Source organism: Capra hircus, chromosome 10, assembly GCF_001704415.2.
Source record: "Capra hircus breed San Clemente chromosome 10, ASM170441v1, whole genome shotgun sequence".
In the NCBI taxonomy this organism is placed as follows: domain Eukaryota; kingdom Metazoa; phylum Chordata; class Mammalia; order Artiodactyla; family Bovidae; genus Capra; species Capra hircus.
Genome location: NC_030817.1, coordinates 22,191,446 through 22,203,518, shown reverse-complemented (window position 1 = coordinate 22,203,518; position 12,073 = coordinate 22,191,446). Strand labels below are relative to the sequence as shown.

General features: G+C 43.8%; 1 protein-coding gene across 3 annotated transcripts in view; it reads right to left on the bottom strand.

Moving 5' to 3' along the window:
* DCAF5 (DDB1 and CUL4 associated factor 5) overlaps positions 1 to 1,225 on the bottom strand; it is a 94,726-nt gene extending 93,501 nt beyond the window's left edge. The window contains exons 1-2 of one of the 3 annotated variants that reach the window (XM_018054043.1): positions 1,070 to 1,225; positions 272 to 392 (exon numbers count right to left, since the gene is read on the bottom strand). Coding sequence is in view for 1 of the 3 variants with exons in the window: in XM_005686012.3 (XP_005686069.3) it covers positions 272 to 485 (214 nt within the window). In the remaining 2 variants the exon portion in view is untranslated. Of the gene's footprint in view, positions 1 to 271; positions 737 to 1,069 lie in introns of those variants that run through there. The other 2 variants (XM_005686012.3, XM_018054042.1) reach the window with 2 other exon arrangements.

Genomic DNA, 12,073 nt, shown 5'->3' with positions numbered 1-12,073 from the left:
AATTAAGGACCTGTCAACCATTTTAGGTCTTTTTTTTTTTTTTTAATAGAAGACATCCTCTTCTTTCGCCTTCCACCCTCCCCCTGCCAGGGTTTTAATCTGACACCCACCTTCCCACCGCCCAAGAAAGGGGGGGGTTGTGGGTTGAGGAGGGAGGGGGTACGGACGGAGGGCAGGAGGAGGGTGGTGAGAGAGTGAGAGAGAGACAGAGCGGAAAGGGGAGGTTGGAAGGGGGCCGGGAGGCGCGGGGAGGGGAAGGGGGTTGATTTACCTGAGACCAGCCACTGGCCTCCATTGTTGGAGAATTCAATGGCATTGACACAGCCGAAGTGGCCGAGGAGGTCCTTCTTGTAGAGGTTTCTGCAGCCTCGCAGGCGTCTCCTCTGAAAGTCCTGAGTGAGCAGGGGGTCCCCATGCAAGCCCCGCTGGGACAAGAAGCCCACCACTGACCTCATGCTGCCCCCCAGGCCAGCTCTCCTCTTCATGCTGGAACCGCCGCCGCCGCCGCCGCCGCCGCCGCTCGCTCGCGCCGCCGCCCCTCCCTCGGCCTCACGCGCGGCCGCCGCTCTCCTCCACCCCCCCACCCGGCCCTCCCCCCGCGCTGCGATCCGGCTGGTTCTTTTAACCAGCCATAGCAAGAGACGGAGCGAGGTGTGCAGACACTCGGTGGCGTTCGCGGCTTCCTGACGGTCCCCTCCCTCCCCTTCCCTCCAACCCCTCCCAGACTCCTCCCTCTCCTTCTCCGCCTCCTCCAGCAGCTGATCCACAGCTGCGGCCGCGCTTCCGCGGTGCGCGAGGCCCTTCCGCCGGCCGCGGGGGGCCGGGAGAACGCTGGCGGCGACGGCCCCTCCCCCGCCGCGGGCTGCGGGGCCGGAAGAACGCGGGCGGCTGGCCTTGAGACCGCGGGCGGCGGCTGGGGCTTTCGCACCGCAGCTCCTCCCCCGTGCGAGGACCCGGGTCGCTCTGGGCGGAGGCCGGGCTGCACCCCACCCGCCCCCTCCCTGAGCGGTGCACTCTGTGAAGTTGGAGACGCGCAACAATCAAAGTGGCCGCGGGGCCGCGGACTCGCCTTCCTCCCCCGGCGGCCCACGGTCCATCGCCGCCCCGAGTCCCGGCAGGCGCCGGGACGAGTGTGCTCCCCGGTCTCTCTCTCTTTTTTTTTTTCCGGTCCGGAAAAGGCAGCCCGAGGTGGCACAGAGGTGGAGGGAGGGTTGCAGACGGAGGCTCTGGTCGGTATCCCTCAGTTCGCCTCATCCTTGGGCCGTCTGAGTCCTGTCCAAGAGAAGGGGATCAGGAGTTAGGACTGGACACTTGGGGGTAAGGTTGCTTGAAAGTGAAAGTCGCTCAGTCGTGTCCCGACTTTCTGCGACCTCATGGACTATACAGTCCACGGAATTCTCCAGGCCAGAATACTGGAATGGGTAGCCTTTCCCTTCTCCAGGGGATCTTTTCAACCCAGGGGTTGAACCCACGTCTCCCGCTTTGCGGGCGGATTCTTTAACAGCTGAGCCACAAGGGAAGCCCAAGGTTGCTTGGCGCCCGAAAGATATTTTTAACACCACCCTTCCCCCATTCAGTTCCCTAATTTTCCCTTCCTCCAGCCATTCATTGAAAAAGAATGAACTGGGTTCCATCGGTTAGATGATAAAGTGGTATATGGGGGGGTTGGGAGAGGAGGGGGAATAAATTTTTCAGATCTGGCAAGAAAATTGCCAAAACCGAGTTGAGAAAGGTCCAGGTGAGCAGAAAGGACTTCTGTTCATTAGTTCCAGGTTCATCTGCAAAACACAAGACCGCGTTATTCGAAAATAATACTACATGTTATTTAATTGGGTGTGGTGAGGTCCTCTTCAAGGTCTTGAGTGTGGAGCTCTGAGGCTGTACAGCTGTTAACTAGCAGCTTCCTACCAGGCCGGAAGCAGCTGCATTTTAGTGGCCTGGAGCCGGAGCCTCTGCAGTGACCCCAGTGAGGAGAGTGTTAAGTTCTTTGGAATTCTATCAGATACTGTAAAAAAAAAAAAAAAAGTCACCTTATTCGGTGCAATGTATTAGGTTGGGGCAACAGTAATTGTTGTTTTGGACCATGAATTTCAAATCATTATGATGCTAAGCCGCTTCAGTCGTGTCAGACTCTGTGTGACCCCATAGACGGCAGCCCACCAGGCTCCCCCAACCCTGGGACTCTCCAGGCAAGAACACTGGAGTGGGTTGCCATTTCCTTCTCCAATGCATGAAAGTGAAAAGTGAAAGTAAAGTTGCTCAGTCATGACCAACTCTTAGCGACCCCATGGACTGCAGCCCACCAGGCTGCTCCATTCATGGGATTTTCCAGGCAAGAGTACTGGAGTGGGGTGCCATTTCCTTAGGCTCCTCTAATAAGCAGCTAGCTCAGATCCAGAGGAGAAAGGGTCAGCTGCGCTGCGCTGTGCTGCTTTGACGCCATGGGGACCGTTTTCCCTCGGGACGTCTCATCTAAGTCACTGCAAACAGAGCTGGGAGACGTGTGACCAAGGTGATGGGGCGGCCCTGTCACCCAGTGCATTTACTCATTAGTTCATGTGTCCATTTATTTATTTAACAAACTTTTATTTGGACCATGAATTTTAAATCATTATAATTATGCTCAAACTCATCTTTATTAATGAAAATAGAGACTATTACAATCAACACACTTTTGCTAACAAAAAATAACTTTGTTTATTCCTATAGCATAAAAATCTGTGCTTTGGGATACGAGGAACGTTTGGAAAGTGTTTTCTGCATCCTGCTAGTAGTGAAAGTGTTTTCCCTGCAAAAGGTTATTGAGATTCTTGAAGAAGTGGTAGTCAGTTGGTGAGAGGTCAGGTGAATATGGCCGATGAGGCAAAACATAGCCCAATTCATTCAACTTTTGCAGCGTAGTTGTGTGAGGTGCGGTCGGGTGTTGTCATGGAGAAGAATTGGACCCTTTCTGTTGACTAATGCTGGCTGCAGGCGTTGCAGTTTTTGGTGCATCTCATCGATTTGCTGAACATACTTATAGATATCACAGTTTTCCCAGGATTCAGAAAGATGTAGTGTATCAGATTGGCAGCAGACCCCTAAACGGTGACCATGACCTTTTTTTGTTGTCGTAAGTTCGGTTTGGGGTTGTGCTTTAGGAATCACTGAACTAAAATGGACTGGAATGGGTGAATTTAATTCAAATGACCATTATATGTATAACTGTGGGCAAGAATCCCTTAGAAGAAGTGGAGTAGCCCTCATAGTAGACAAAAGAGCCCGAAATGCAGTACTTGTGTACAGTCACAAAAATGACAGAATGATCTCTGTTCATTTCCAAGGCAAACCATTCAGTATCACAGTAATCCAAGTCTATGCCCCAACCACTAATGCCGAAGAAGCTGAAGTTGAACAGTTCTATGATGACCTACAAGACCTTCTAGAACTAACACCAAAAAAAAATGTCCTTTTCATCATAGGGGACTGGAATGCAAAAGTAGGAATCTAGAGATACCTGGAATAACAGTCAAGTTTGGCCTTGGAGTACAAAATGAAGCAGGGCAAAGGCTAACAGTTTTGCCAAGAGAACGCACTGGTCATAACAAACACCCTCTTCCAACAACATAAGAGAAGACTCTACACATGGACATCACCAGATGGTCAGTACCAAAATCTTATTGATTATATGTTTGCAGCCAAAGATGGAGAAGCTCTATACAGTCAGCAAAAACAATCAAGAACTGACTGTGGCTCAGATCATGAACTCCTTATTGCCAAATTCAGACTTGAAGAAAACAGGGAAAACCACCAGACCATTCAGATATGACCTAAATCAAATCCCTTATGATTATACAGTAGAAGTGACAAATAGATTCAAGAGATTAGATTTGATAGAGTGCCTGAAGAACTATGGAGGGAGGTTCGTGACATTGTACAGGAGGCAGTGATCAAGACCGGCCTCAAGAAAAAGACATGCAAAAAGGCAAAATGGTTGTCTGAGGTGCTCTTACAAATAGCTGAGAAAAGAAGAGAAGCTAAAAGCAAAGGAGAAAAGGAAAGATATAAGCATCTGAATGCAGAGATCCAAAGAATAGTAAATCTTTCCAGTGCAAAGAAACAGAGGAAAACAATAGAATGGGAAAAACTGGAGATCTCTTCAAGAAAATTAGAGATACAGAGGGAACATTTCATGCAAAGTTGGGCACAATAAGGATGGAAATAGTATGGACCTAACAGAAGCAGAAGATATTAAGAAGAGGTGGCAGGAATACACAGAAGAACTATATAAAAAAGATCTTCATGACCCAGATAACCACGATGGAGTGATCACTCACCTAGAGTCAGACATCCTGGAATGTAAAGTCAAGTGAGCCTTAGGAAGCATCACTATGAACAAAGCTAGTGGAGGTGATGGAATTCCAGTTGAGCTATTTCAAATCCTAAAAGATGATGCTTTGAAAGTGCTGCACTCAGTATGCCATCGAATTTGGAAAACTCATCAGTGGCCACAGGACTGGAAAAGGTCAGTTTTCATTCCAATCCCAAAGAAAGGCAGTGCCAAAGAATGTTCAACCTACCACATGATTGCATTCATTTCATATACTAGCAAAGTGATGTTCAAAATTCTCCAAGAGAGGAGGCTTCAATAGTTTGTGATCAGAGATCTTCCAGATGTTCAAGCTGGATGTAGAAAAAGGCAGAGGAACCAGAGATCAAATTGCCAACATCTGTTGAATCATAGAAAAAGCAAGAGAGTTCCAGAAAAACATCTATTTCTGCTTTATTGACTACACCAAAGCCTGTGTGGATCACACAAACTGGAAAATCTTAAAGAGAAGGGAATATCAGCCCACCTTACCTGCCTCCTGAGAAATCTGTATGCAGGTCAAGAGTTAGAAGCAACAGTTAGAACTGAACATGGAAAAACAGACTGGTTCCATATTGGGAAAGACGTACATCAAGACTGTATATTGTCACCCTGCTTCTTTAACTTATGTACAGAGAACATCGTGCGAAATGCTGGGCTGGATGAAGCACAGCTGGAATCAGGATTGCCGGGAGAAATATCAATAACCTCAGATATGCAGATGACACCACCCTTATGGCAGAAAGTGAAGAAGAGCTAAAGAGCCTCTTGATGAAAGTGAAAGAGGAGAGTGAAAAAGCTGGCTTAAAAATCAACATTCAAGAAACTAAGATCCTGGCATCCAGTCCCATCACTTCATGGGAAATAGATGAGAAAACAACGGTATCAATGACAGACTTTATTTTCTTGGGCTCCAAAATCACTGCAGATGGTGACTGCGGCCATGAAATTAAAAGACACTTGCTCCTTGTAAGAAAAGCTGTGACCAACGGAGACAGCATATTAAAAAGCAGAGACATTACTTTACCAACAAAGGTCTGTCTAGTCAAATGTATGTATTTTCCATTAGTCATGTATGGATGTAAAAGTTGGATCATAAAGAAAACTGAGCACCTAAGGATTGATGCTTTTGAACTGTGGTGTTGCAGAAGACTCTTGGGAGATCCTTGGACTGCAAGGAGATCCAACCAGTCAATCCTGAATATTTTTGGAAGGACTGATGCTAATGCTCCAGTAGTTTGGCCACCTGATGTGTAGAACTGACATTGGAAAAGACCCTGATGCTGGGAAAGATTGAAGGTGGGAGGAGAAGGGGATGACAGAGGATGAGATGGTTGAATGGCATCACCCACTCAATGGACATGAGTTCGATCAAGCTCCGGGAGTTGGTGATGGACAGGGAAGCCTGGAGTGCTGCAGTCCATGGGGTCTCAAAGAGTCGGACACAACTGAACAACTGAAGTGAACTTGGAGCTTCTTCTCAGTCCAATCACTGAATTGACTGTTGCTGGGAGTCATATAAAATCCACTTTCATCACATGTCACAATCCCATCAAGAAATGGTTGGTTTATTGTTTCGTAGAATAAGAGAAAATAATGATCATTTTGATTTGAAGTCAGCTCATGAGACTCCCATTGATCAAGCTTTTTCACCTTTCCAATTTGCTTCAAATGGTGAATGACCATGGAACAGCTGATGTTGAGTTATTTGGCAACTTCTCATGTAGTTGTAAGAGGATCATCTTCAATGCTGCTCTCACTTAGTTGGTCACTGTCAACTTCTGATGGCTGGCCACTGCGCTTTTCGTCTTCAAGGCTTCTTTGCAAAACTTCTTGAACCACCACTGCACTGTACCTTCATTAGCAGTTCTTGGTCCAAATGCGTTGTTGGTGTTGTGAGTTGTCTCCACTGCTTTCTGACCCATTTTGAACTCAAAACATCGCTCAAATTCACTTTTTGTCTAACATCATTTCTGTAATATAAAATAAATATAAAACAAACAGCAAGTAGTAAGTTATCTACTGGGAAAAATTGAGGGCAAGAGGAGAAGGGGGCGACAGGGGATGAGATGGTTGGATGGTATCACTGACTGAGTGGACATGAGTTTGAGCAAACTCAGGGAGATAGCGATGGACAGAGAAGCCTGGCGTACTGCAATTCATTGGGTCACAAAGAGTTTGACACAACTTAGTGACTGAACAACAACAACAAGGCGTAAGTTATTAGCGAAAAAAAAAAAAGAAATGAGCATTAAAACGATGTATAACGTAACCACACTTAAGAATGTATTCCAATATCAAATGGCAAAGTTCAACAATGCAAAACCGCAATTACTTTTGCACCAACCAAATACTTTCCCCAGAAGTTATCTGCTGAGGTTAAACAGCAATAAACTACAATACGCAGATGTCAGTTTTGCCCTTTTAATTTAGCAAGAATTATATCCTCTGTATCAGAGATAACACATAAGCAGTTAAGTATACCACCATGAAAGATGAGCTGAAATGAAAAATACACTCATCAAGCAAAATCACAGACTTCTACTTTTCATATAAGGACAATGATAAGATTAATAATACTAATAACAAAAGTGCAAGTAAATGTTTAATTTAAAAGTCAACATTATAACAAATGTTACAAAACTTAACAGAAATTCTCCAAATTCCAAAAATTATGGTTTTAATGGAGTATTATTTTCCTAAACAGGAAAATGTGTAATACTTTCTTTTAAAAAGTTCAATTCTCAGGATTCTTCATGCTATGAAGCACCTGAAAATTTTAGCACCATAAAAATTAGTAGTAGTATGACAGCTTGATTGGGCTTCCCAGGTGGCCCAGTGGGTAAAGGATCTCCCTGCAATGCAGGAGAAGTGGGTTCAGTCCCCAGGTCAGGAAGGTCCCGTGGAGGAGGGCATGGCAACCTACTCCAGTTTTCTTGCCTGGAGAATCCCATGAGCCTGGCAGGCTTACAGTCCATAGGATCTCAAAGAGTTAGACATGACTAAAACCTCTGAGTATGCATGCACTGACCAGCTTGATTATAACCAACATTTTTTCTTCACATCTACCAAATCTTTTCTTCATAGCAATGTCTTAATGTGCAGTTAAACATGGGTTTGGGGGTTATATCAACATGTTCCCCTCATAAGTTCTCTTGAGAGCAGGGACCATGCCTGTTCTTCGCATGCCTGTGTGTCCAGAGCTAGCACATGCTGAAACTGAGTAGCCACTCAAGTATTTGTTGAATACATAAATGAGGTCAAGGACAGGGGAAGGTAATGCATCAGTTTCAGGCATCTGCACATCAGTCTGAGGTATCCGTGCTTAATTCCAGTGGAGACGATTTCAAAGCCAGTTTCTCATCTCACTGTTCTTTTGCTTGACCTACTCAATCCACACATTCAAGAATAAGGAGCCCCTCTGGCTCCTTCCAATTGATAGGACATCATCTATACCTATTTCATTTTGCCTGGGGTGGGGTAGGTGTGAACAGTGATGATGTGATTGAACATATATTACTGTGGCAATATATGACACCCTTCTCTCCCCTCTCAAGCACATACCTCTTCTCTACAATTTTAAATGTAACTTGATTTTCCCCAATCCCTGGAATAACTGTCCCATTTATCTCAGCCTAAAAATAGACCAGGATCTGGTCACAAGCCAGCCCAGTTCTAGGACCCTGCTAGAAACTTCCTTAACTGTTCAGCGAGCAGCCAGAACAAAAATATAAGGACCACTGTCTGTTTATATCATACTGCTAGACTGGGCAGCGGTTTGTAAGGTGAGTGCATAAAATCTCTCTTATTCATGTAATTAGTGTTGCCAGGTAAAATGCAAGATGCCCAATTCTATATGAATTTCAGATAAGGAACAATTTTTAGCATAACTATGTCACATGTAATATTTGAGATATACTGAAATTATTATTCCTTGCTTGTCTGAAATTCAAATTTAATTAAGCATCATGTATTTTTATTTGCAATATCTGGCAACTCTATCTATAATATAACCCAACTTCAGAAGATCAAGCCCCATGATATCTACTTGCTTTTATTATGAATTGATCCTTCTATCATTTGTTGCAAACTAATAATATTGAATATAACTATTAAAATACAATTATATAACACAGGGAGCTTCCCCGGTGGCTCAGACAGTAAAGAATCTGCCTGCAATGTGGGAGACCCAGTTTCAATCCCTAGGTTGGGAAGATCCCCTGGAGAAGGGAATGGCAGCCCTCTCCAGTATTTTTGCCTGGAGAATCCCATGGACAGAGGAGCCTGGCAGGCTGCAGTCCTTGGGGTCTCAAAGAGTTGGAACACAACTGAGTGACTAACACCAGAAAAGGCAATGGCACCCCACTCCAGTACTCTTGCATGGAAAATCCATGGATGGAGGAGCCTGGTGAGCTTCAGTCCATGGGGTCGCTAGGAGTCGGACACAACTGAGCGACTTCACTTTTACTTTTCACTTTTATGCATTGGAGAAGAAAATGGCAACCCACTCCAGTGTTCTTGCCTGGAGGATCCCAAGGATGGGGGAGCCTTGTGGGCTGCCATTTCTGGGATCGCACAGAGTCAGATACAACTGAAGCGACCTAGCAGCAGCAGCAGCAGCAGCAGAGTGACCAACACATACACATAACAGAAATATTTTATCAACTTCAGTGACCATTTGAGCTTGGCCTTTTTTGATATAGGCATTTATATTAAAAAAAAAAAAGCCAGTGTACTTAGCTTAAAAATGGCAAATGAAATTGGACTCCTGAGTAATCTCTCCAGTACATAGAGTATGTGGAGGAAGAGGGAGAAAAAGTAAAAAATTTATATTTTTCTTACCTAGGCCCAGAAAATTCTGTGTATTAGCATTCATATTCAGAAAGCCTTGAAACTCTGTTTTGAAAACTTCATTCTGGAAAAACCAAGATATGGAAATTGCTTAACATGAGAACTCTTAATTGCTCCACCATGAGTTGAATGCTAATTAAACATAAAATTCCCAGAAATCGTTTACTCTGATTTCTATTTTTCTTGGCCCTGATATCGCTAAAGAAAAATAAAGAATCTTAAAAACTGACTAAATATTTAAGGAAATGCTCATACATTAGAAATTGTTTTAAAAAAGAAAACTGAGAAAACGCTAAGCCCCTTCTTACACATTTACTAAATTTTAGCATATAATATTAAAAGCTATATATGAATACCAAGTGGTTCAGATAGGAAAGAATCTGCCTGCAATGCAAGAGACCCGGGTTCGATCCCAGGGTCGGGAAGATCCCCTTGAGAAGGGAATGGCTACCCATTCCAGTATTCTTGCCTAGAGAATTCCATGAACAGAGGAGCCTGGTGGGCTACAGTCCATGGGGTCACAAAGAGCCGGACGGGACTGAGCGGCTGAGACACAGATAAGAGATATTAATTTAGACAAAGATCAATGTGTCAAATATATGTATAATTTAACTGTAATGTCATCTAAGTTTTAAAGAATCAGGTATTTATTGGTCATTTCAAACAGACAACAGCCAATTTGGGGGAATAAGAAGAAATATCTATTTAATTCCAAATTCCTCCAACAGAATCTAGGACATATGTCCTTTCTAAATAATTTTATTAGGTATGATTGAAATACCATAAAATCACCTTTTTAAAGTTCACAATGGAGTGGCTTTTAGTATATTTACAAAGTAGTGCAACCATCACCACTAATTCAGAACATGTTCATTACCCCAAAGGGAAACTCCACTCACATCAGCAGTCGGTGCCCAATCCTCCCTCCTTTTAGCTCCTGGCCACCGCTCATCTATTTACTGTCTCTGGATTTGCCCCTTCTAGACATTTCATCTGGTTTCAGTTCAGTTCCGTCAGTCAGCCGTGTCCAACTCTTTGCGACCCAATAGACTGCAGCACGCCAGGCTTCCCTGTCCATCACCATCTCCCGGAGCTTGCTCAAACTCACGTCCATCGAGTCGGTGATGCCATCCAACCATCTCATCCTCTGTTGTCCCTTTCTCCTCCTGCCTTCAATCTTTCCCAGCATCAGGGTCTTTTCCAATGAGTCAGGTCTCCGGATCAGGTGGCCAAAGTAATCATATGAGTGGAATCACATAAAATGTGGTCTTTGTATCTGGCCTCCTTCATTTTACAGTGTTTTCAAAGTTTATCCTTGTTGTAGCATGTATCCTCCATACTTTCCTTAGACCAAATTATGTTCTGCTGTATGGACAAGACTACATTTTGCTTATCCATTCTTCAGTTAATAGGCAATTGGGTTTTTTCCACTTTTGGGTTATTATGAATAATGCTGCTATTAACATTAGTGTACAAGTTTTTGTGTGGACATACGTTTTCATTTCTTTTGGGTATATATTCCTAGTAGTGAAATTGCTGGGTTATATAACTGTTTCTGTTTAATCCTGTGAGGAACTTCCAGATATTTTCCAAAGCAACTGACCATTTTACATTCCTATCAGCAATGTAAGAGGGTTCCAGTTTTTTCCATATCTTTGCCAATCCCTGTTACTATCTTTTTTTAAAAAATTATAGCCATATAAGTGGGTGTAATGGTTTCCCATTATGGTTTTATTTGCAATTCCATAATGGCCTTTGTCACCCTGCTTATTTAACTTATACACAGAGTATATCATGAGAAATGCTGTGCTGGATGAAGCACAAGCTGAAATCAAGATTGCCAGGAGAAATATCAATAACCTCAGATACACACATAACACCACCCTTATGGCAGAAAGTGAAGAACTAAAGAGCCTCTTGATGAAAGTCAAAGCGGAGAGTGAAAAAGTTGGCTTAAAGCTCAACATTCAGAAAACTTATATCATGGCATCCGGTCCCATCACTTCATAGCAAATAGATAGGGAAACAGTGGAAACAGTGGCTGACTTTATTTATTTATTTATTTTTTGGCTCCAAAATCACTGCAGATGGTGATTGCAGCCATGAAATTAAAAGATTCTTACTCCTTGGAAGGAGTTATGACCAACATAGACAGCATATTAAAAAGCAGAGACATTACTTTGTCAACAAAGGTCCGCCTAGTCAAGGCTATGGTTTTTCCTAAGTAGTCATGTATGGAGACTACGTGAGAGTTGAACTATAAAGAAAGCTGAGCACAGAATTGATGATTTTGAACTGTGGTGTTGGAGAAGACTCTTGAGAGTCCCTTGGACTGCAAGAAGATCCAACCAATCCATCCTAAAGGAGATCAGTCCTGGGTGATCATTGGAAGGACAGATGTCGAAGCTGAAACTCCAATATTTTGGCCACCTGATGTGAAGAACTGACTCATTGGAAAAGACCATGATGCTGGAAAAGATTGAGGGCAGGAGGAGAAGGGGATGACAGAGGATGAAATGGTTGGATGGCATCACTGACTCAATGGACATGAGTTTGGGGAAACTCCGGCTGTTGGTGATGGACAGGGAGGCCTGGCATGCTGCAGTTCATGGGGTCACAAAGAGTTGGACACAACTGCGTGACTGAACTGAACTGAATGGCCTTTGATGTTGAGCATCTTTTCATGTGCTTACTGGCCAGTTGTACATCTTCTTTGGAGAAATGTCTATTCAGATCCTTTGCCCATTCAAAAACTATTTGTCTTTTTATCGCTGAATTGTAAGAGTTCTTTATGTATTTTAGACACAAGTCCCTTATTAGATTATGACTTGTATATATGTTTTCTCATTTTGTGAGTTTTCATTTTCTTGATAG